This window comes from Enhydra lutris, unplaced genomic scaffold (genome assembly GCF_002288905.1).
Source record: "Enhydra lutris kenyoni isolate GAN:26980312 unplaced genomic scaffold, ASM228890v2 scaffoldscaffold42, whole genome shotgun sequence".
Classification (NCBI taxonomy): domain Eukaryota; kingdom Metazoa; phylum Chordata; class Mammalia; order Carnivora; family Mustelidae; genus Enhydra; species Enhydra lutris.
In genome coordinates this window covers 12,446,698-12,472,943 of record NW_019154126.1, presented here as the reverse complement: position 1 = coordinate 12,472,943, position 26,246 = coordinate 12,446,698, and the positions used below count along the sequence as shown (strand labels likewise).

At 42.4% G+C, this 26,246-nt stretch overlaps 1 protein-coding gene across 1 annotated transcript in view; it reads left to right on the top strand.

Moving 5' to 3' along the window:
- The first annotated feature begins 7,487 nt into the window (after nucleotides 1–7,487).
- Nucleotides 7,488–26,246, top strand: part of LOC111155533 (dehydrogenase E1 and transketolase domain containing 1) — a 61,268-nt gene continuing 42,509 nt past the window's right edge. Inside the window, exons 1-2 of the mRNA XM_022515708.1 lie at nucleotides 7,488–7,662; nucleotides 22,605–22,760. Of these exons, the coding sequence (XP_022371416.1) occupies nucleotides 7,506–7,662; nucleotides 22,605–22,760 (313 nt within the window). The 5' untranslated portion in view covers nucleotides 7,488–7,505. The remainder of the gene's footprint in view (nucleotides 7,663–22,604; nucleotides 22,761–26,246) is intronic.

Below are 26,246 nucleotides of genomic sequence, written 5' to 3'. Positions count from 1 at the left end.
GAGTTTATCAACACATGCACTACCTGTATGCACACAGGGGAGAAATTCAGTGATGAATAACACAAAGGCAGTGGTTAGAACTTGGGCTTATATAGCATCTTAACAAAAGAACAATGAATATGCAGAAAAGATGAGTGAAAGGAAACAGGGTTTAGGTTTTTAGGGGTGGCAGATTGTGAGAAGGTAGATATACAGAGGCACCATGGAAGATAAGGTTTGTTTTAATGAGTTTGTTATGTAGATTCCTCTGGTGCCTTCTCTGGGCTGATTAGAGTCTATAGTTGTCTCCAGTGCTTAAGAATCATCCTGCCTGATGATATGATACTATTTATGTGGAAAACCCAAAAGACTCCACTCCAAGTCTGCTAGAACTTGTACAGGAATTCAGTAAAGTGTCAGGATATAAAACCAATGCACAGAAATCAGTTGCATTTCTTTACACCAACAACAAGACAGAAGAGAAACTAAGGAGTCCATCCCATTTACAATTGCACCCCAAACCATAAGATACCTAGGAATAAACCTAACCAAAGAGGCAAAGAATCTATACTCAGAAAACTATAAAGTACTCAAGAAAGAAATTGAGAAGTGGAAAAATGTTCCATGCTCATGGATTGGAAGAACAAATATTGTGAAAATGTCTATGCTATCTAAAGCAGTCTACACATTTAATGCAATCCCTATCAAAATCCCACCCATTTTTTCAAAGAAATGGAACAAATAATCCTAAAATTTTTATAGAACCAGAAAAGATCTCGAATAGCCAAAGGAATATTGAAAAAGTAAGTCAAAGTTGGTGGCATCACAATTCCAGACTTCAAGCTCTATTACAAAGCTGTCATCATCAGGACAGTAAGGTACTGGCACAAAAACAGACACATAGATCAATGGAACAGAATAGAGAGTCCAGAAATAAACCCTCAACTCTATGGTCAACTAATCTTTGACAAAGCAGGAAAGAATGTTCAATGGAAAAAAGACAGCTTCTTCAACAAATGGTGTTGGGAAAATTGGACAGCCACATGTGGAAAAATGAAATTGGACCATTTCCTTACACCACACACAAAAATAGACTCAATATGGATGAAGGACCTCTATGTGAGAAAGGAATCCCTCAATATCTTTGAGGGGAACGCAGGAAGCAACCTCTTCGACCTCAGCTGCAGCAACCTCTTCCTAGGAACATCGCCAAAGGCAAGGGAAGCAAGGGCAAAAATGAACTATTAGGACTTCATCAAGATCAAAAGCTTTTGCACAGCAAAGGAAACAGTTAACAAAACCAAAAGACAACTGACAGAATGGGAGAAGATATTTGCAAACGACATATTAGATAAAAGGCTAGTATCCAAAATCTATAAAGAACTTAGCAAACTCAACACCCAAAGAACAAATAATCCAATCAAGAAATGGGCAGAGGACATGAACAGACATTTCTGCAAAGAAGACATCCAGATGGCCAACAGACACATGACAAAGTGCTCCACATCCCTTGGCATCAGGGAAATACAAATCAAACCCACAATGAGATGCCACCTCATACCAGTCAGAATGGCTAAAATTAACAAGTCAGGAAAGGACGGATGCTGGTGAGGATGCAAGGAAAGGGGAACCCTCCTATACTGTTGGTGGGAATGCAAGCTGGTGCAACCACTCTGGAAAACAGCATGGAGATTCTTCAAAAGTTGAAAATAGAGCTACCTTATGACCCAGCAATTGCACTACTGGGTATTCACCCTAAAGATACAAACGTAGTGATCCAAAGGGGCACGTGCACCCGAATGTTTATAGCAGCAATGCCCACAATAGCCAAACTATGGAAAGAACCTAGATGTCCATCAACAGATGAATGGATAAAGAAGAAGTGGTATGTATATACACTGGAATACTATGCAGCCATCAAAAGAAATGAAATCTTGCCATTTGCGACGACGTGGATGGAACCAGAGGGTATTATGCTTAGCGAAATAAGTCAATCGGAGAAAGACAACTATTATACGATCTCCCTGACATGAGGAAGTGGAGATGCACATGGGGGGTTTGAGGGGGTAGGAAAAGAAGAAATGAAACAAGATGGGATCGGGAGGGAGACAAACCATAAGAGACTCTTAATGTCACAAAACAAACTGAGGGTGGCAGTGGGGAGGAGGGTAAGGAGAGGGTGGCTGGGTTAAGGACATGGGGGAGGGTATGTGATATGGTGAGTGCTGTGAAGTGCATAAACCTGGCAATTCACAGACCTGTACCCCTGGGGCTAATGATACATTATATGTTTATAAAAAAATAAAAAATTTAAAAAAAAAGAATCATCTTGCCCTTCTTATATTTGTTTCTTTTCAGTTGCTTTCAGCTCAAAATGATCCTTGTGCCAGAGTGGCACATTTTGGGGTGGCATACTCTGAACTCCTTCAGTTGATACCTAGAATATTCCCATTCTCATACCGAGTCATTGCTAATTGTCTTGAACCCTGACACACAGACTTACTTATCAGGCCTCATGTAGGCTCAAGACCATCACATCCCAGGAATCATGTTGAGGGTCACTTAACGTGATTAAGACCTTGTAATAACAATAACAATATAATAATAATTATTATTATTATCATCATTATTATTTCTAATAGGTATTGAGTATTTACATTATGCCAGTCATTATTCTAAAGTGTTTGATAGGTAGTTACACCAACCCGATTAGGTAAGTACTATTACAAGTCCCATTTTACAGATAGGGAATGTAAATAAGAGCATGTAAATAACTTGGCCACAATCCCACAACTAGAAAGTGGTAGCACTATAATTTCAACACCAGGGGCACCCGGGTGGCTCAGTGGGTTAAGCCTCTGCCTTTGGCTCAGGTCATGTTCTCAGGGTCCTGGGATTGAGCCCCACATTGGATCAGGCTCTCTGCTCAGCAGGGAGCCTGCTTCACCCCCTCCCCCACTGCTTGCCTCTCTGCCTACTTGTGATCTCTCTCTCTCTGTCAAATAAATAAATATATAAAAGAATTTCAACACAAGCAGTCAGCCTCTAAAATCCATACAATCACTGAGCAAATATTTCTGGGATACCTATTTTGTGCCAGGCTCTTCTAAGCACTTAAGATATATCTGTGAGGAAAACCTATAAAGATCTTTGTCCTTATGGAGCTTACATATTAGTTAAAGGAGATAGAGAAAAAATGATAAGCAGATTTTACGGTACATTAGAAAATGATATATGTAATAATATAAAAAAAGAAAAGTAGAGTAAGGGGGAGCAGAAGTATGAGGGGTGATGAGGTTAGTTGCAATTTTAAGAAGGACATCAGGGAAGACCTTTCAAATTTTCAGTTATAATTTAAAAATATTTTATAAATGTTTACAATTTAAAATATTTTATTTTTTCCCAATGTAGGTAATACTTATATAAAATTTATTTTTTATTTTAAAGGTTTTAGTTTATTTTACTTTGTTTTTAAAGATTTTATTTATTTATTTGGCAGAGAGAGATTCAGCACAAGCAGGGGGTGTGGCAGGCAGAGGGAGAGGGAGAAGCAGACTCCTTGCAGAGCAGGGGAAGCTTGATATGGGACTTAATCCCAGGACTCTGGGATCATGATCTGAGCTGAAGGCGGTGGCTTAACCAAATGAGCCATCCAGGTGCCCAAAGATTTTATTTTATTTTATTTTTTTAAAGATTTTATTTATTTGACAGAGAGAGAGAGAGAGATCACAAGTAGGCAGAGAGGCAGGCAGAGAGAGAGGAGGGAGGAAGCAGGCTCCCTGCAGAGCAGCGAGCCTGACTCGGGGCTCAATCCCAGGACCCTGGGATCATGACCTGAGCCGAAGGCAGAGGCTTTAACCCACTGAGCCACCCAGGCGCCCCAAAGATTTTATTTTTGAGTACTCTCCACACCCACTGTGGGGCTCAAGGTCACGACCTTGAAATCAAGAGTCACATGTCACATAAACCAAATAACCCTATTCTCATCACCCACAATTTGACAAATACTTTCAAATATTTTTGAAATACTAACAGAGACTAATATTTTGAAATACGAGTATCAGAATTTTCAGAAGAACTATAGCACTGTAGAACTCATAAAAGCTCCTGCCCCACCCATTCTTTTCCTCTCCATGCCCCCCAAACAATTTACTGAAATTGATATGCATCTTACCTAATTATATATTTACGCTTTTACTATATATGTACAGATTCATTAAAAACACATAGACTAACTTGGTGTATTTTAAAATTTGTGTGAATATCATTTCTGTCATTTTCTCTTCTCTACTTTATATACTGGGAAACTATTTATGTTCTATGTGTACACCTAGTTCATTCCTTTTTAATTTCTGTAAAACATTCCATTGTATAAATAAGTAAGGCCTACACTCTCCCCTTCTCCTCTAGTGGCCCAATACATATCCTCTTATTTTTTACATTAAGCTTTTGAATCAAAACAATTTAGAACTTGAATGAACTTTAAAGAACGTGTAGACCATGAGGAAATAGAGAGGTTGTGTCCTCCCAAGGACACATAGCCAATCAATGGAAAAAGTGGAATTAGAATCTAGTAGCCTGATACCCAGCACAGTGCTCATGCAATTACCACAGCATTACATTTCAATTCTAGAAATCTATATAGAACTATATATAGAACCATCTCTATCTACTTCCATGTTCTATGTAGAAATAAGATAACAGTAGAAAAGAGAACAAAACATTTAAGTTTTCCAGAAATAATAAAACGATTAAACTACATAAACTGTAGTTTTAAAACAGCATTAATAATATTGTAATGATTATAATAGTTCTTTTCCCACGGTCTGCTATGTATTTTTTTGATTGAATGCTCTTATTCAAATTCAGACAAGAGCCCTGTGAATCAGATATTAATTTTAGGAAATAAGTCTGACTCAATGTGGAAGAAGTATGACAAGGCAAGGAATGACCCAAGACCAGAAGACCATTTAGGAAGCTACTGTGGTCCTCCTGGGGAGAGGTGCTGATGGCCCGGACTAGGCGGAGAGTTGGACAGTGGACAGATTTGAGAGCTATTTTGGATAGACTGTACCTGGTCCAGGGATGGGACCTGTATCATCTTTATTCCCAGTTGCTGACTACATTTTTTCCCACTTCCCTGCCAATGTGAATCCATACATTAAGGATATGCCACACCTTTTCCCCTTCCACAGCATCACCTGCCAACTTCCTAGCTGTTCCTCTTCCTTCACCAGAGGGTTCAACATGTAGCTAAGAGTCTTCCTCTACTTTAATTCCTGGCACTTCCAAGGTGATATGAGTGTTTCTATGGCACATGATGTAAAAATCTGACCTCTCAGTTCTTACCTGAGACATTACCTGATAATATTCTTCATCACTTCACTTTAGCCAACCAACTTTCCTTATCATTATCAAAATTTGCATTACTTCTGCAATCATCACAACAAACACCCCATGTTCTTTCTTTCTTTTTTTTCCAGCACGAAAAGGTGTTTTTATTAAAGCACAGGGACAGGACCAATGGCAGAAAGAGCTGCTTCAAATACCCCATTGTCTTTCTGCGATCTTCTGTTCTAGCTCAGCTTCTCAGGCACTCTGAGTTTACCTATTCTTCAGCCTCATTGGGATTCACAACCCACTGGCACTTCCCTTTTTTTATGAGCCCATTCTTATATCTTTAGCTTTTTTTCCCCCAGCATAGAGTCCATGGTTTTTGTTTGTTTGTTTGTTTGTTTGTTTTTAATTTCATTTGTTTGCCAACTAGTATCTCAAACGTCTTTGTGTCTTGGCCATTATATCACATCTGCCTGGAAAAATTACAGCCATGAATGGATCCAGTCATCATCCTTCCCACCTTCTTTGTGCCAAGCACAATGTTAGTGCCTGAGCACTAATGAAGAAAATCACAAAAGAGCAGAAATTGGTATCTCTTTCTATTCACGGTCACCAACCTCAACTGGGTGGCACGCAAAACTTTAGGACAATCTTTCACATTTTACTACTTTCCTCAGTGACAGTTTCCTACTGTCCCCACCTTTTGAACTCTGACTCACCTCCCCACTCCCCAGCACTTTCTCAGATAATTCTTTTGGGGGCAAATTATAGACTCATACTTCACACAGAAGAAATTCCCTCAAAATTTTACCATTGAATCTACAGCTCTGATTGCTTTTGCACCAATCTTCTCTTATTTCCACCTAAAACAATGGAAGACGCATCTCTTCTTTCTAGCATCATCTGTGCTTGGAGCCCATCACTTCCCATCTCTGCAGGGACTTCATACTCTTGGCTTATTCCTCCTTTCCGTATTTTTGATTTAGTACTTTGGAACATCTTTCAAATGTGCTCTGGACTCTTGTGTTAAAATTACAAAGAAAAAAAATCATAATCACCATAACCTACTTCATCCCTGAAGATTCTGTTCTAGTGTCCTTTCCACTTGGAGGTTCCCCGACACACCTCTTCATACTCTACCCCCATTGTCATGTTTGCAGGGCATACGCCTCTCTGTCCAAGCATCTCTCATACTGTGGGTTGAGTTCAGTCTGCAACTGGACTGGGAACTGATTAAGGGCAGACCCTGTATCTTACTAATCCTTGGAACCCAGCAAAGTGTTCTGTGGGCATGGGGCTTGAGGGAGTGAGGTGGAGAGCTATCTCTTGGGCCCATACGTATAACGTTGTTAGGAGTATGGGGTACTGTTGCATGGCAGACTGGAATGATGGGATGACTGACGCGGTAGGGATTCAGACCCCTTCCATCTCCCACCCCATTGGCAAACTTAAGGGTGAGTCGTAGGATAAAATAGTTTGGGAAATTCTGTCAGAGATAAACCAATGGAGAATCTCAGTATCTCCACGATGCCTGAAATCTTCCATGCCCAATTTCTTTTCACTTTTATTTTATCCCCTTATTACAGGCTCCTCCTCTCCTATTTTCTACTTTCTTCCAAAATGTTTCTTAAGAAAAAAAGGAACGATATTGATTTTCTGGCTCCTTCATATGACCTTCACATGCGTCCCTTGGTCCCCATCCCAACTACTTTTTTTTTTGCATCCTGTAGCCGATTTTCCCCTTCGGTATGGAAACCTATTTCGCGTTTGTGCGGTTGTGCTCTGGGGCTTCCCGCAGAGGGGCGGTGGGTGAATACTCCCGGCTGGAGTCCTTAGAACATACAGAGATAACGAGTTCTGTACGGGAAAGCAGATGACTCTCGGCTCCGCACTGCCCGCTTCGCTCAGCCTCCAGAACCTCACCAGTCCGGCAGGATCCCGGGGCTAGGCTCCGCCCCGCCGGCCGCTGACCTGGATTGGCTGTCAGGGGCCGGCCCCTGGCCAATCAGGCGTGGGGGCGTTGTCCCGGGGTGGGGCTCCCGCCTCCCGCCTCCCGCCTCCCGCCTCCCGCCTCCCGCCTCGCGCTTCCGGCTGGGCCACTGCACCGGTTCCAGGCGGCCCAGGGGCGACCCTTCGTTCTCCCGGCGCCTGCTGCCCCTCGTCTTGCGACTCAGGGGTCCGGGCGGGACATGGCCACGGCCGCTGTGGCAGCAGCAAGACAAGGCTTCTGCCGAGCCCCTCCGCTTCTCCTCCGGCGCGGTTACCAGACGGAGAAGGGCGTCTATGGCTACCGGCCAAGGAAGCCCGAGAGCCGGGAGCCCCGGGGCTGCCTGGCGCGCGCTCCAGGTCTGGGATAGGGCCGGGATCGTAGATGCAGGGGAAAAAGGGGGCCTCCCCGACAGGCCTGAAGTGGGGTGCTGTTGTGGGAGAGGTCGGGCTTCTGGGGTCTGCAAAGTTTGCTCGGGCGGGTGGGGAGTAAGGGGAGGTGAGGAGGCCAAGGAAGGCAGGCGTGGGTGGTGTTGTCAGGGTCATTGTCTGTCCAGCCTCGTAGCTGGGAAATCTTGAGGTCGAGGTCTCGTAATTGGATCCACGCTTGGGTGATCTTACCAGAGTTCGTGTTCTGACTGGTTTTGTGAGGTCTTGGCCCTTCTATTCCTTGGATGTAAACTTCTGGAAACTTAGCTCTTTTCGAAGGCGGGGTTGCAGGAATAGAAGAGTTCTGAGATCTCCCAACTGCTTGAGTTTAATCAAGGATACATTTCCAGAGCCATCTCTAAGGCTCGTGTGAACAGAATGTGTGGGGATCACAACTGTATAGCGAGGGTTAAAGAGGGCAAGTTAGTTGGTGGTCTGGACCACAGCATGGTATTAATTATCTGTCTCCCTGACCTACCTAGCCTCTTATTTTAATTTCAGAGTTTTAAACTCCTTTCTGAATTTAGAAGTATGTTGCTGGTGGTTTTAGTGAATTAGGAGACGCGAATATCAGTTCTCGAGACCTCTCTTTGCATGCTCATGTGCAAGAGACCTATTTTGAGTAGTTTATGCTGAAAAATTGTGTTTTATTTTTTTTTTTTTAATATATTGATTTATTTGAGAGAGAGAGAGACCACCACTGGCCGAGGTAAGTGAGGGGAGGAACTGAGGGATAGAATCTTCTAGCAATCTCCTCCTGAGTGTGAGCCCGCCACCTGGGGCTCCATGACCCATGAGCTCATGAGTGAGCCACCCAGGTGTCCCAAAGTTGTCTATATTTAATCCTCACAGAGTAGAAGATGAATACATACTGATTATTAGAGGAAGATCATTTGGCATCTTCAGTCCACTTACCAGGTTAACAATGAAGATCCTCTTCATCATATAAGTACCCGAACTTTGAATCTTATGTTTACATTGGAACCTTGATATTTTGCTCTTGACCTCAGAGGACATTTATAGTGCGCCTGATTTCTGTCTCTTGGATGCAATGAGATTTCTTTAGGGAAAACATTTGGCCAACTAGATTGTTAATCCCTTGAGGGTAAGACTGTTGTCTTATTTCACTTTGCAAATCAAATGTCAAGAATTTTATTTTTAAAAAATTTTTAAAAAGATTTTATTTATTTATTTGACAGAGAGCCCAAGCAGGTAGAACAGCAGGCAGGGGGAGAGGGAGAAGCAGGCTCTCCGTGGAGGAGAGAGCCTGATGTGGGACTCGATCCCAGCAACCTGGGATCATGACCTGAGCTGAAGGCAGACGCCCAACTGCCTGAGCCACCCAGACGCCCAAACGTCAAGAAGTTTATATGTCAGTTATTCCGAAACGTGTATGTGTATTCAAATCACTGAATTGATTTTTAAAAGGCCAGTTCCTGCGGAGCCTGGTGGGTCAGTCAGTTGAGCATCTGACTCTTGATTTTGGCTTAGGTCGGGAACTCAGGGTCATGAGATGGAGTCCTGCATGGAACTCCAAGTTCAGCAAGGAGTCTGCTTCTGTCCCACTTCCTCTGCCCTTACCCTGGCATGCTCTCTCTCTCTCTCTATCTCTCAAAAAAAAAAAAAAAACCCAAAAAAAAAAAAAAAAAAAAAAAGCCAGTTCCCAAGTATCCTCCCATCCCAGGGTTCTAACTCAGTGGTCTGAGATCTGGTTCAAAAATACAGATTTTTTTTAATCAGGCATCCCAGGTGATTCTCTAGCAGAAGGTCCACAACCAACTATGGCCAAATAGTCTCAAAGGATGTATGTGTAGGACATGTTTAACAATCTCTTCTTCATTTAAAATCATATTAGTGTGTGCTCCATGCGCAATTATTGTGATCTTGTTTAAGATTTTCTCTCACAATTGGGTCTCTATCTGATTTTTTTTTTTTTTTTTTTTTTTTTTTTTTTTTTAGCATTTTAGTTTTAAGTAATCTCCACATGTGCGTGGGGCTCGAACCTACAACCCCGTGATCAAGAGTTGCGTGCCTCATGGACTGAGCCAGCCAGGCACCCCTCTGTTCGATTCTTAATAACAGCCTGACAGCTGAAAACTTGCCTTAGAAAAACCTGGACCAGTGCTTTTTTTGTTTTGTTTTATTTTAAGATTTTATTTTTATTTATTTATTTGAGAGAGACAGGCAGATAGTGACAGAGATAGCAAGAGAGAGCACAAGCAGGGAGGAGAGGGAGAAGCAGGCTCCTGCTGAGCAGGGAGCCCAATGTGGGGCTCAATCCCAGGATCCTGGGATCATGACCTGAGCTGAAGGCAAACGCTTAACTGACTGAGCCCCACGGGCCAGTGGTTTTTAACTAGAAGACTACCCAAATTATCTTGGGAGCTTTGGGCAGGTGTTTGAAAAATATCTCTGGGGTTGATTTTTATATACCATCCCTTCCCTCCCCCCTCATAACCAAATTGCCTCCACCTCCCCCCACCCCCGTGAATTTGCTGTGCTTTGAGGTGCTTGGTGACCTTTGAAAGGTCGGTATTGAGTTAGAACTGCAGGCCAAGTGTGGCCTCTTGTGGTATTGGGAGGCAAGAGTGAAATCAGTGCCTGGAAACCATTGTTGCACAGTTACAAGATCTAGCTTAAGGAATTTTGTTGCTAAGGGCAATAATTTCATTCTTCTTATGTTTTAACTACTCTGAATAAAACTGAAAGGCAAGTAGGCCACCTTGTAACTTTCTTCAAACTTACCATTGCACACAGATCTTTGACAGGCTTTTCTTCTCTGTGTTCCAGAACTTACTCTATTATTTTGCAGTGACTCGGTTTGTGGATCAGTGTCTTCTACTAGGCTGGGTAGGAGAAAGGCCGGGGAGAGTTGGGTCTGTCACTTGGAGTAGCATCTCTCTGGCCAGAACTTGGTCAGCATGTATCTGCAAAGGAGACTGAGAAGCATAATTTTTTTTGGAAAGCATAATTTAAAAAAAAAATTATTTGTCAGAGAGAGAGAGTGAGAGTGAGCATAACCAGGGGGAGCAGCAGGCAGAACAGGCAGAGGGAGAAACAAGCTCTCCACTGAGCAAGGAGTCTGAAGTGGGACTTGATCCCAGGACCCTGGGATCATGACCTGAGCGGAAGGCAGATGCTTAACCGACTGAGCCTCCGAGGCATCCTTTTTTTTTTTCCCCAATTTTTTTTGTTGTTTTTAGATTTTATTTATTTATTTGTCAGAGAGAGAGAGAGAGAAAACAAGCAGGCAAGCAGGGGAGCAGCAGGTAGAGGGAAAAGCAGGCTCCCTGCTGAGCAGGATTACCCATGCAGGACTCAGTCCCAGATCCATGGGATCATGACCCGAGAGAACACAGGCACTTAACCGACTGAGCCACCCAGGCATTCCTGGAAAGCATAATTTTTATTCAGGTTGGCCAAATACCAGCTAAAAATTCTGTGGGGAAAATATTGAAAAATACTTAGTAATCACTGCACTCCACCCCTCTGGCCACTCAAATAACCTAAGCTTTTCTTCCCATACAAAGAATGTATCTACCTCCTTTCTCCTCTGTTCCGTCCTTGAATCCATCTCAAAGTCCCTTATCTCCAGAGAATGTCCAGAGAATGTACAGCCCTCCCTGTCCGGGCTGATGGTGTCTTCTGCTCTGGAGTTTTATGAACTGCCACACACCCCATACTGGCACATCCAGTATACAAAGAAAACTCTCATCTGGAAAAGGAAAGAATGAGGAACAACAGAGGGCCCTATTCAAACCAGTTATCAAATCCTGTTGGAGAGGAATGATAAAAGCTCCCGGATGTGGCTGTGTAGTAAATTCACTACATTCCCCTGACTTCGCCTTCTCTTTTTCACCCGTTGTTTTCTGTGGAAGTCTCTGACATGGGCGTGGGGAGTGTGCCCTCCTTGGGGGCTGCATACCTTCCACAGCCTACTTTATTTTGGTAAGGTTAGGAGCCTGGGAATTAACTTTAGCGGGTCATCAATTACAGGTGTTTTTTATGACCAGAACCGGAATTTGTTGGCAGTACAGTTTTCTTTTTCTTTTTTTCAAGTTCATTTGTTTATGTGAGGGGGGAGGGTCAGAGGGAGAGGAGGAGCCTATGCGGGATTCCCTCCCAGGACCCTGAGATCATGACCTGAGCTGAGATCAAGAGCCAGTTGTTCATGAGCCACCCAGGCACCCAACAGTACAGTTTTCTTAGAACAGTCATAGGTCTGTAGTCTTTTTTTTTTTTTAAAGATTTTATTTATTTATTTGAATCTCTGTCTAGAGATCACAAGTAGGCAGAGAGAGGGGGAAGCAGGCTCCCTGCTGAGGACCCTGAGATAATGACCTGAGCCGAAGGCAGAGGCTTAACCCACTGAGCCACCCAGGCGCCCCAGGTCTGCAGTCTTTTTGCCTGTGGTCATTCCATGAGCAAATTGCCTTCAGTCAAAGATCTTATCTAGACCTATTTTTTAAGCCAGAAACCTCTGTTCCCCCCCCTCTGGTTTTTTATTTACTGCTTCTGTGCCCTACCCACTTAGCTCCCTAAACTTAATGGTGCTTACCTTGAGACCATCTAAAAATAATAGTGGAAGGCAACACCCATTATTGGACCTTGTAGGCTTAGCTGGCTCCCATTGTCTCACAGTGAATGCTTTCTAGAAGGTACTTGATGGAGGGTTTGTCTGTTTTCTTACCTCCTGCTAAGGCAGCCTCTTCTGAAACACTTTTTCTTCCCTTTCCTTTCTTTCTGTTTTTTGTTTGTTTTGTTTTGTTTTTAAATATTTTTATTTGTTTATTTGAGAGAGAGAGAGAGAACAAGGGGTGAGGGTGGGTGGGAGGAGGAGCCGAGGGAGAGGCAGACTTCCTGCTTAGCAGGGAGCCCCACATGGGGCTCCATCCAAAGACCCCAGGATCGTGACCTGAACCAAAGGCAGACCCTCAGTTAACTGCCTGAGCCACTCAGGTGCCCCCACTTCTCCCACCCCACCCTGAACCACCTTTTCTGAGTGCTTCTAATTCTCCAAACTTGCCAGGTATTGAGTCCTCCCATTAGCAGAGCTGAATTTCCCTCCATCTCTTCTTGTTTGATCCCGTTCGACCTCATCTTTCTCCCAGGGTTTTCCTGAGAGTGAAAAGAAACAGTGATCACACACTACTAAGCTACAGCCCCGTGGACATAAGTCTGCCTGCAGGATATCACAGGTGACAGTTTTCCACGTGTTTTTTCAAACAGCATAACACAGTGCCCATTAGCTTTCTAATCTGAAAGATCTAGTCCTTGGCACCTACTGCCAGACTGCTAAGCCAAGTTCATATGTATTTTAGGCTCTGTTATGATAGCAACCCACCTTGGGTACCAGATTGTGTTTTAGATAGGGTAAGTTCAGGGGCTATGTCAGAGACCTGGAATAATAGTGATTTATGTAAAATGAGTAGAGGTCCAAGCTGGTATGACAGTTTTGCTCTGCAAAGCCCTAGGGAATTTAGGCTCCTTCTGTGTTGTTTCTTCATCATCCTGTGGGTACTGCTCTCCACTCTGGTCCAGGATGGGTCACCATTGCATCCACAGTCTGGCCAGCAGGGTGGAGGAGAGGGGGAAGGGAAAGAGAACACCTCTCCTTTTAAGAACAAGACCCAGAAGGTGCAACCATCGCTGCTCCTACCTTCTCACTTGTCAGAACTTAGTTACGTGGCGAGCTGGCTGCCTTGGAGGCCCGGACATATATCTTTGCTCTGGGGAGCCGTATGTTCGATTATGTATTACTATGAAAGAGAAGGGAAAATGGATATCGGGAGTTGTGGGAGTCTCTGCTACACATGAATTGTAAAAATCCAGGACAAGCAACCCACCTTCAACTTTTTCAGCTCATACGTAATATCAGATTTTGAGCACTGTGTTTCCTAAAGCCTTGTCTTCTATTTTCACTATTGGGATCCCAGTCCAGGCCTTTAATTCTCATCTTCTGCACAAAAATAGTTAATTCAGGTCATCTTATCCAAGGTCCGTGGAACTCTACGAAAAAGTTTCAGAGGGTCTGTAGACTTTGCACGACTCTGTGTGTCTGTTTTTAGGCAAAGAGCCTGTAGCTTTCATTGAATTCTCAAAGAGATGCATGACTTCAAAAAGATAAAACTGGTAAGCCTCACTGGTATTAAAATGTATAGCCTAGTTCCTATCTGGCTTAGTCCAATCTTTCTGAAACGTTGGTTTCATTGAGTCATTTTCTTTTCTTTTTTTAAAAAGGTTTTATTCATTTATTTGTTATTTATTTATTTATTTATTTATTTATTTCTCTCATCCCTGTGAGAGAGGGAACACAAGCAGGGGGAGTGGGAGAGGGAGAAGCAGGCTTCCCACTGAGCAGGGAGCCCCGTGCAGGGCTCGATCCCAGGACCCTGGGATCATGATCCGAACCGAAGGTAGACACCCAATGACTGAGCCAATGACCCATTAAGAAAATGACCCAAGTCATTTTCTTAACTCAGATGTCCAAAGGCTTTACTTTGCCTCTCAGAGTAAAATACAGGTTCTTTAGCTAGATACTCAGTGCCCTTCATGTTTTGTGCCCCATTCTCCCTTCTTTCTTACCTTTCTCCAACATGAATTGCCCCATGTTCTAGCCCTTATCCTGTATGCCTTTCCACTTCTTACCCATCTCCATTCCCATCTCCTCTGTGACATCTGTCCAGACGACTCCAGCCTGTCCTAATCTGAGCTCCTTCAACTCTCAGTATTGCACCTCTTGAACTCTATGGAACATTTTATGGCCATGTGTATTTGTGTAGGGACCATCCTCTCACATTGTAAGATCCTGCCTGGGGAAGACCTTATCTTACCTTGTCTCAGCTCCACAGTTCACTGAATACTTATTAAATGATATAATCCTATGAAGAAATGGAAATATGATTCTGTATGTGCAATTTATTTGTAACATTTAGTGCATCTGAATTTTGCATGTACCCCCATCACACCAAGTATCAAGAAAGGATGCACTGTATACATTGGGTAATAGACTGTATTACTGTGTTTTAGAAAAAGTAATAATTTCTTTTTTACTGATGAACATAATGAAGACTTGCTGTATTTTTTCTTAAGTTCCATTTAAGTGTGTGCTCATGGTCAGTTCTATGAATTAGAACAGGAGTGCTTAATGCCTGCAAGTTGTCTTAAAAGGTACTATCTTGGTTGAGAGGAAGGATTGAGTTGATGTTGTGGATCATGTACACAACTTTTTGGTGTTGACAGACATAATCAAAGGGACAGGCCCTCCTGAAGTCAATGATGACGTAGTGAAATGGGAGGAGGTATGATCAAAGTTAGGGCACCTCCTTTTTCCTCTTTGCTCTTCCATCATCAGCCTTCTTTCTTCAAATATTTATCCTGGCTGAAAATCCGTGCCTGCGTAGGGTGACTGCATCATTTGCTAAGACTTCTATTACATGGAGGCTTTAAGGAGGTATTGAATTTGCTTCTAGTAACCTCTTAGATGGCAGTGGTTTCACCAGTTAAAATTTGACCTGTGGTGAGTGTTCTTTGTAGCTGGCTATTAGTAACAGCTTGTACTTTAACCTCTGTAAATCTCAGTTTGGGTAAGCTTGAATTTATTTATCAGCAACCCCAGTTGAAAATGGAAGAGTGCTGATTCATGAGTATAAATTTAATGATGGAGGGTTTGGATTACAAAAAATGGAGGAATTTAGGAACCAGCAGAAGACGGGAGCCGTAGGATTCCAAACAGCATTGAGTGGTTACTGACTTTGGCATTGAGCTTTACTAGTTGGAGTGAGGTTGTGAGTATGTTGCATATTAGAAATAATGGGAGTCTTTACTGGAGTTAGGGGAAACGCAGTTGAAGAAAATCTTATTGCATTAGAGAGTTTTAAAATTCTCCATAATTCTGGAGTACAAATGCAGACCAATAAAGGCTAATGACATCAGCTCTTTTACTTTTTTTTTTTTAAAATGTCTTAATGATGTCCAGTTCTCTCATCCTTCTCGCTGTAGGCTCTGGACTTCCCTTTTCACTTTTTGTTGTAGTATAATGGATAAAAGACTGGGTGGAAGTCAAATATGCTTGAGTTTGAATTCTACTTTTTGTGTGACATTTTGCAAGTCACTTAACCTTTTTGAGCCTCAGTTTACTCTTCTGCAGCTAAGAATACCTATTTCAGGGTTGTAAGAGTTAGGTGAGATGCTGTGTGTGAAACACTGAGCACAATGTGTAGCAAAAGTTAGTTCTCGGGGTGCCTGTGTGGCTCAGTCGGTTAAGAATCTGCCTTCAGCTCAGGTCATGAATCCAGAGTCCTGGGATTAAGCCCCACATCAGACTTCTCTGGTAGGCAAGGAGTCTCCTTCTCTTCCTCCTCTGCCCCTCCCCCCACCCGTGCGCACATGTGCACACCCCTGTACTTACATGTGTGTGCGCTCTCTGTCAAATAAATAAAAAAATCTTTTTTTTTAAGTTAGTTTTTACTACCATTTACTATCAATCAGTGACCCTTACTTTAGGAAAGGATTGGGAGAAAAACAGAAAGGACCAGAACAAGTGTTTTTTGTTTAATCTTTTTTTTTTTTTTTTTTTTTAGAAAGAATTATATGGCAAAATAAATTTATCTAATAAACATACTGTGTTTGAGGTGGAATGAGAGAGTATGGTATAAAATGAACTCAGTTGCACAGCCTAGGTCTGAGTTTGCTGTACAGAATACAATATTCTGGTACTTACGGTTTTAATGTGCTTATCTACAACATTCCTGAGCTGAAGCTGGGAGGTAGCCGTCACGTTTTCCTGGGGTTCAGAGGGACTTCAATTACGAAATTCTCTTTCCTGGAGTCTTCAGTCATTTTATCCAACATTCCCACTTGCTATAAGCATGTGCTGCCTTGAGTGGAAGAAGATTATTGGGTCTGATCTAGATATTTTGGGGGAGACTGTTTATGACCAGATGATGAGAAAGAACTCTACTGACTTTAAGGTTAAGGACTAAGTTTAGTTTATCTGCCTGTGTACTTCATGATGGTTAATATGAACCCTTTCTTCCTGAAAATCAAACTCTTTAGCGCCCCCACTGTGCTTGCTTATGGGGAGAATAAGGTCATTGATGTAGATATCCCTATCATTATTCTTTTTTTCACTCCTCTGTTAGCTAAGGTTCTTTTGGTCCCAATCAACAGAAACCAGTTGTGGCTGTCTAACTCAAAGAGGGGACTTTATTTGAAAGATACAAGGGTATCTCCCAGAACCAAAGGGTATGTGTAGCAACCCAGACTCTGTTGGGGGAGGGGGGGAAGAAGACCAGAACTAACTCTGGGAATATTGGCAAAGGCTGTGGGTGGGCCTACAAGGCACACCTGTTAATGTACTCAGCTCCTGTGCCACCCATATTGCGTGTGGGGTGTCCTTGAGACACCCCGCATTTAGAGATTCACCAGAAAGACTTAGGGCATTCAGCCTAATAGTTCTACTCTCAGCTCAGATTTATCACAGTGATGTAATAAGGATACACAGCGGGATCATAATGGGAAAAAGCACAGGAAAGGGCATTTCTGGAGGCACCTTTGTCTAGGCTTTCTGATGCTCTCTCCCCCATGAGGGGTGATGCAGAATGCACTCCTCTTTGAGAAGCACCACACAGTAATAGACGTGTGACGTAGCTAACCTGGAAGTCCATCAGAAACTCGGCACCCAGGGTTTTTATCAGCAGATGTTCATGTAAGCATCCTCTGCATGTGCCCAGATCCCAGACTTCCAGAAGGAAAGCAAGTATTCAGCATAAACCATGTTGTTTGCACAAACAGGCCTAGTGAACCACCCTTATCTCCCAATCCCAAATCATAAATCCTGGAAAGATTAAATCGGACCCACCCAACTCTGGTGTCTTGGGAATCTGTTAATTGGGAGGGCGGCAGAAGGGCATGAGGTAGACTTGGCCTCAGGAGCCTACTTTCTGGAATGGGGGGGATGCAGTTCTCAGAAAAGAGGGGCTCGAAGTAAGGAATAAGGATCCACAGCAGCTCTAGCACTGCAAGGTTGAGAGCTCCAGAAAACTTCCATCACAAGGGTTCTGTGACTTTTACGATATGCTGACTCTTAGGGCTTCATTCAGTTCATAACAAATGTTTTTTGTTTGTTTGTTTGTTTGTTTTTTTTAAAGATTTTATTTATTTATTTGACAGAGATCACAAGTAGGCAGAGAGGCAGGCAGAGAGAGAGGAAGGGAAGCAGGCTCCCTGCTGAGCAGAGAGCCCCATGTGGGACTCGATCCCAGGACCCTGGGATCATGACCTGAGCCGAAGGCAGCGGCCCAACCCACCGAGCCACCCAGGCGCCCTAACAAATGTTTTTTGAGCATCTACTGTGTGCCAGTCTCTTGAGCCAGAAACCTGCCTTCAATATCTTCCCTTTCATTTTGAAGAGGTGTTGTGTATATGTGCTCTTGTTTTTCCTCTTCTCTCTGGCTTCTTGAGGATTTAAACATCAAATTATATTCTTCTGAACTTCTATAGATATCCTGAGGACTAAGTTCTTTGGGTGGTATTATGCCTAACATAAAGACATTTATTTCTTTTACAGTAATCTCTTGGTTTATTTATACAGTGCTAGGAAGTTATTTTTATGAGAAATATATGTATTCAGTTGCCATGCTCTCATTTGCTACAAAAATAATACAGATGAAACACTTTTATCCAGTGCATTTGAAGCTAGAACCTGTTAATTTCATGTGAGTTAATTTCAAAAAAGGTTATTAATGCAAGGAGTATGATAAAGAAAGGAGAGGGGCGCCTGGGTGGCTCAGTGGGTTAAAGCCTCTGCCTTCCGCTCAGGTCATGATCCCAAGGTCCTGGGATCGAGTCCCACATCGGGCTCTCTCCTCGGCAGGGAGCCTGCTTCCCTCTCTCTCTGCCTGCCTCTCTGCTTACTTGGGATCTCTGTCAAATAAATAAATAAAATCTTAAAAAAAAAAAAAAAGAAAGGAGAGATGTTTTAAGTATTTTAACAAGTATGTTTATTTTTGTTTTTATATTTGCAAATCTTTAAAATTAAGCGCACTTATGGAAGTAATCTGAATACAATGTCTGTCTAGATTTTTGTGATTTCCCCCCTAATATTTTACTTTTGCCCAAAGCAACAGCCATAGGAACAAATACAACCAATTCGTACAAGCATGAAGTCCACTGGTGGGGACAGGTGTGCCAGGTGCGCTGGAGAAAACCTGCTAATCAAAAGCTTTCAGGGGCCCCTGGCTGGCTCGGTCAGTTAAGTATCTGCCTTCGGCTCTGGTTATGGTCTCAGGGTCCTGGGATCAAGCCCCACATCCAGCTCCCTGCTCTGCGGAGAGCCTACTTCTCCTTCTCTCTCTGTCTGCTGCTCTCCCCTGCTTGTGCGCTCGCTATCTCTCTCTCTCTCTCTCTCTCTCTCTGTCAAAATAAATAAATAAAGCCTTAAAAAAAAAGAAAGCTTTCAGAGTACAAGAGGCAACAAGTCAGTTAAATGGGTACAATTTAAAGAGCTCTATACATGTTCATTGTGGAAAACTCAGCAAATATGATAAGGAAAAACCAAAAATCAGGAATTTGGTCCATTTCCTTGACATATATGAAATATGTATACACACATACATATATGTGAAGTATATTGATACTAATATTATGCTATATAGACTATAGACTACATGCTGAAATATGCATTATGTGCTATACACATTTTTTTTAAAGATTTTTATTTATTTATTTGACAGACAGAGGTCACACGTAGGCAGAGAGGCAGGCAGAGAGAGAGGAAAGGAAGCAGGCTCCCCGCTGAGCAGAGAGTCCGACGTGAGGCTCGATCCTAGGACCCTGAGATCATGACCTGAGCTGAAGGCAGAGGCTTTAACCCACTGAGCCACCCAGGCGCCCTGTGCTATACACATTTTAACGAAGAGCAGGCTCATGCTATATATACTGTCTATAGACTTTTTTATCTACATGTACTGACACTTTTCCCTTAAGCTTCTCCTATAACATTGTTTTGTAATGGCTATTAGCAAATGGAGATTAGTTGACAATACTATGGCCTGTCCCTCAGAGGACTGGGGGTTTGCCGAGTTAGAACCCTAACAATTCGGGAATGTAATATGGATAGGGGATTGTCCTTGAGGCACAAGGAGGCTTTGACTCCCACCTTCAATACCTGAGAGGTGGATGTGGGATGAGTAACTTCACCTCCCCCTGTCCTCTGGTGGGGGGAAGCAGGTTCCAGTTAGGACAGGGGTATAAGGAATGTTTAAAGAAGAGGGTAAGAATGCAGAGAGGTTCGCTAATCATGGAGCAGAATTCCGGAGGTCACAATGGAAAGATCTGGGAGGCAGAGGGAAGGGATATGGGATTGGGTCCCCAGAAGAAACCAGAACAATGGTAGGAGGGTCTGAGAGAAAATAGATTGCTGGGGTGGATGTAGGATATGTGTAGAGGTGCAGAGGGGAGGGTATCTCTTTGGCTCTGCCAGAAACGCAGTGGCCCAGTGGCCGCATGTTCTTGTGCCAACACCATGCGCCAGCTGTAGAGTAACATGAAAAGCCTGGCAAGCAGTTAGAAATTGGAGCATTGACCTCTGTCAGGTGACATAGGTTCACTAAGAGAATGTTTTCAACATGGCTACTGATTTGAGACTGCTGATGATAACCCCACATATTTATTACTGGACTTGTCCCGATAGAGATGTAGTTTTTTGTACGTTACTAGAAGCTGCAGAAAGTGCAGGAGATCACCCTGCAGGAGAAAACAGATTGAGAAAAAGGCTCTGAGCAGACTTGCAGAGCACTAATATTATAGAGATGGGCAAAGAAGGAGCTCCCCCAAAATGACTGAGGTTGAGTAGCCAATGAGCTGGGAGGAAAGCTGGGATCTTGCAATGCCACAGAAGCCCAGGGAAGAATGTGGGCTTTTTTGATGTGTTTTGTTTTGCTTTTTTCTGGGCAGGGAGGAAGAATTTTTTTTTTTTAAGATTTTATTTGTTTATTTGACAGAGATCACAAGTAGGCAGAGAAGCAGGCAGAGAGGGGGAAGCAGGCTCCCTGCTGAGCAGAGAGCCCGAGGTGGGCCTCGATCCCAGGACCTTGAGATCATGACCTGAGCTGAAGGCAGAGGCTTAACCCACTGAGCCACCCAGGTGCCCCAAGAATGTGTTTTTAAGGCATGGCCAATGGGGACAATGCTTTAGACATGGCCCATCTGGATTTTAGCCACAGATCTGAAGGTTTCCTATGTCGTAACAGCAATTGAGAACTTCAGTTGAGTTCAGGGTAGAGCCCTACAGCAATTCATGTGACTACCCTCCAGACTGAAATCAATTCATTTCTGGGATTGTTTGATTCCTTTACTAGTTTATTAGACATAGTATGGAACCTCCTAACTGTTGTATTAGTGTGAACATGTCTTTTACATGTTCATTTCATCTCTGTTCTTTCCTGTGAGCCTACAGCAGGAGGTACATTTTGCAGTTCTCTGACTACAAACCCAAGCACATGTGTAGCTTACTACATGGCAATAAAGGTTCATGAAATAGTCACTAGATGTTTCAAAATATGCTAACAATTTTCTCTGGGTTCTAAGAAGAAAAACACAAACTGAAAAAAATGTTCAGAAAATGTGTGCCCTTAAGAGTAGATCTGCTTGTCTTTAGGGATTTGCGCTCAGTACTTTGTAAGGCTGCCTTGTTGAACTGAAGGTGAACTGAGTGTGGGAATGTAGGATTTTTTTTTTTCTTCAAATTTGGGAAGAACTTTCTTGTGGAAAAGGGGAAGAAAAGCAGTTTTTGGCTCAACAGAAAATCACCAATTGAATTCATTGAGAGATAATGCCTCTCCTCCAAGCAGAGACTAAGGAACCACTCATTTAGGGCTTTATAAAGGGTATTTCTTTCTTTCTTTTTTTTTTTTAAATTATGTGAGTGACAGGATGATTTTTAAGCTCTTTTTCTAGTGTAAGATTTCATGAGTCTATGAAATAACTGTACCAGGAGCCTTTAAGAAATAGAGAAGGAAATGTAACATTGATTTTGTAGTTCCATTTCTTTTTTTTTTAAATGTAAAATATATAGTTTTAAAGATTTTGTTTATTTATTTGCCAGAGAGAGAACAAGAGAGAGAGAGTGAGAGAGCATGAGTGCACAAGCAGGGGGAATGGCAGGTGGAGGGAGAGGGAGAAGTAGGTTCTCCACTGAGCAGAGAGCCTGATGCCGTACTCATCTCGGGACCCTGAGATCACGGTCTGAAGGCAGATACTTAACTGACTGAGCCACCCAGGTGTTCTTTTTATGTCAATTTTTTTTTAAAGATTTTCATTTATTTATTTGACAGAGACAAAGCAAGAGGGAATACAAGCAGGGGGAGTGGGAGAGGGAAAAGCAGGCTTCCCGCTGAGCAGGGAGCCTGATGTGGGGCTCGATCCCAGGACCCCCCAGAATCATGACCTAAGCTGAAGGCAGACACTTAATGACTGAGCCACCTGGGCGCCCTATGCCAAATATTTAAAAATCTCAAATATTTAAAAATCTCAAATAATAAGAGAATTGTAATTATCCAGAATCTCAGCATTTTAACAATTCTTTTCAATTTGGGGTGTTTCCTTTTATGATTATTGACAGGCATAGTTGTTTGTACATATGTGCACTCAGTTCTCTCTTTTCCACTAGTGGCTTTAGTGCTCACAAGATAAATTTAAGGAGATGAGTGTGTTTTCCTGGATTCTGTAGTCTTTAATCCTGAGATGTAGTGGTAGGAGCAACATGTTTAAAATGTCTAAGCCAGCAAGGACTTCTTTGAAAAAAACTGATTTTTTTGGTTTGTGGGGATTTCCTAAATTGTTTGTACTGTTTTCTTTCCCCCTTGAATCAGTTGATCATGGTCTTGCCAGATTGGTGACAGTATACTGTGAACATGGTCATAAAGCTGCCAAAATCAACCCCCTCTTCAGTGGACAAGCCTTGCAGGAGAACGTGCCTGAGATCCAAGCTCTTGTACAGACCCTTCAGGGACCTTTTAATACCACAGGTAAAGCCCATTGACACTAGACTGTCCATGTGTCAACTCACTGCCAACAGGTGGGAGGGCTCCTTTCTTGGTTCTTGAAGAATCCACATTTCCCCTGGAGCTGCGGCTTCCAGTTGACAGTGAGGAGCATGTTCAAGCACTGTCTACGAGGACCTCTCTGGAGGTTCTAGAATAGTCTTTCCATAGGGCCCATTTCTTCTGAGTTTAAAAACATACTCACCAAAGAAGACATATAAATAGCCAACAAGTAGATGGGAAGGTATTCAGCATCAGTCATCATCAGGGAAATGCAAATCAAAACCACAATGAGATAGTATTAGCTCACACTTATTAGAATGGCTATTATTAAAAAGACACACAATAGTAAGTGTTCGTAAGGATGTGGAGAAAAGGGAACTCTTGGGTACTGTTGATGGGAATGCAGGTGGGTACAGCTACTGTGGAAAACAATGTAAAGGTTCCTTGAAAAACTAAAAAGTTACCCTATGATTCAATAATCCCACTTCTGAGTGTTTATCCAGAGGACTTGAAATCAGGATCCTGAAGAGTTATCTGTATTCTTTTTTTTTTTTTTTTTTTATAAACATATAATATCTTTTTATCCCCAGGGGTACAGGTCTGTGAATCGCCAGGTTTACACACTTCACAGCACTCACCATAGCACATACCCTCCCCAATGTCCATAATCCCACCCCCCCAACCCCCCTCCCCCCATTAACCCTCAGTTTGTTTTGTGAGATTAAGAGTCACTTATGGTTTGTCTCCCTCCCAATCCCATCTTGTTTCATTTACTCTTCTCCTACCCCCTTAACCCCCCATGTTGCATCTCCTCTCCCTCATATCAGGGAGATCATATGATAGTTGTCTTTCTCCGATTGACTTATTTCGCTAAGCATGATACCCTCTAGTTCCATCCACGTCGTCGCAAATGGCAAGATTTCATTTCTTTTGATGGCTGCATAGTATTCCATTGTGTATATATACCACATCTTCTTTATCCATTCGTCTGTTGATGGACATCTAGGTTCTTTCCATAGTTTGGCTATTGTAGACATTGCTGCTATAAACATTCGGGTGCACGTGCCCCTTCGGATCACTACGTTTGTATCTTTAGGGTAAATACCCAGCAGTGCAATTGCTGGGTCATAAGGTAGTTCTATTTTCAACACTTTGAGGAACCTCCATGCTGTTTTCCAGAGTGGTTGCACCAGCTTGCATTCCCACCAACAGTGTAGGAGGGTTCCCCTTTCACCGCATCCTCGCCAGCATCTGTCATTTCCTGACTTGCTAATTTTAGCCATTCTGACTGGTGTGAGGTGGTATCTCATTGTGGTTTTGATTTGTATTTCCCTGATGCCGAGTGATGTGGAGCACTTTTTCATGTGTCTGTTGGCCATCTGGATGTCTTCTTTGCAGAAATGTCTGTTCATGTCCTCTGCCCATTTCTTGATTGGATTATTTGTTCTTTGGGTGTTGAGTTTGCTAAGTTCTTTATAGATTTTGGACACTAGCCCTTTATCTGATATGTCATTTGCAAATATCTTCTCCCATTCTGTCAGTTGTCTTTTGGTTTTGTTAACTGTTTCCTTTGCTGTGCAAAAGCTTTTGATCTTGATGAAATCCCAATAGTTCATTTTTGCCCTTGCTTCCCTTGCCTTTGGCGATGTTCCTAGGAAGATGTTGCTGCGGCTCAGGTCGAAGAGGTTGCTGCCTGTGTTCTCCTCAAGGATTTTGATGGATTCCTTTCTCACATTGAGATCCTTCATCCATTTTGAGTCTATTTTCGTGTGTGGTGTAAGGAAATGATCCAATTTCATTTTTCTGCATGTGGCTGTCCAATTTTCCCAACACCATTTGTTGAAGAGGCTGTCTTTTTTCCATTGGATATTCTTTCCTGCTTTGTCGAAGATTAGTTGACCATAGAGTTGAGGGTCTATTTCTGGGCTCTCTATTCTGTTCCATTGATCTATGTGTCTGTTTTTGTGCCAGTACCATGCTGTCTTGATGATGACAGCTTTGTAATAGAGCTTGAAGTCCGGAATTGTGATGCCACCAACTTTGGCTTTCTTTTTCAATATTGCCTTGGCTATTCGAGGTCTTTTCTGGTTCCATATAAATTTTAGGATTATTTGTTCCATTTCTTTGAAAAAAATGGATGGTACTTTGATAGGAATTGCATTAAATGTGTAGATTGCTTTAGGTAGCATAGACATTTTCACAATATTTATTCTTCCAATCCAGGAGCATGGAACATTTTTCCATTTCTTTGTGTCTTCCTCAATTTCTTTCATGAGTACTTTATAGTTTTCTGTGTATAGATTCTTAGTCTCTTTGGTTAGATTTATTCCTAGGTATCTTATAGTTTTGGGTGCAATTGTAAATGGGATGGACTCCTTAATTTCTCTTTCTTCTGTCTTGTTGTTGGTGTAGAGAAATGCAACTGATTTCTGGGCATTGATTTTATATCCTGACACTTTACTGAATTCCTGTACAAGTTCTAGCAGTTTTGGAGTGGAGTCTTTTGGGTTTTCCACATATAGTATCATATCATCTGCGAAGAGTGATAATTTGACTTCTTCTTTGCCAATTTGGATGCCTTTAATTTCCTTTTGTTGTCTGATTGCTGAGGCTAGGACTCCTAGTACTATGTTGAATAGCAGTGGTGATAACGGACATCCCTGCCGTGTTCCTGACCTTAGAGGAAAAGCTTTCAGTTTTTCTCCATTGAGAATGATATTTGCGGTGGGTTTTTCATAGATGGCTTTGATAATATTGAGGTATGTGCCCTCTATCCCTACACTTTGAAGAGTTTTGATCAGGAAGGGATGCTGTACTTTGTCAAATGCTTTTTCAGCATCTATGGAGAGTATCATATGGTTCTTGTTCTTTCTTTTATTAATGTGTTGTATCACATTGATTGATTTGCGGATGTTGAACCCACCTTGCAGCCCTGGAATAAATCCCACTTGGTCGTGGTGAATAATCCTTTTAATGTACTGTTGAATCCTATTGGCTAGTATTTTGGCGAGAATTTTTGCATCTGTGTTCATCAAGGATATTGGTCTGTAGTTCTCTTTTTGGATGGGTTCCTTGTCTGGTTTTGGGATCAAGGTGATGCTGGCCTCATAAAATGAGTTTGGAAGTTTTCCTTCCATTTCTATTTTGTGAAACAGTTTCAGGAGAATAGGAATTAGTTCTTCTTTAAATGTTTGGTAGAATTCCCCCGGGAAGCCATCTGGCCCTGGGCTTTTGTTTGTTTGGAGATTTTTGATGACTGTTTCAATCTCCTTACTGGTTATGGGTCTGTTCAGGCTTTCTATTTCTTCCTGGTTCAGTTGTGGTAGTTTATATGTCTCTAGGAATGCATCCATTTCTTCCAGATTGTCAAATTTGTTGGCGTAGAGTTGCTCATAGTATGTTCTTATAATTGTCTGTATTTCTTTGGTGTTCGTTGTGATCTCTCCTCTTTCATTCATGATTTTATTT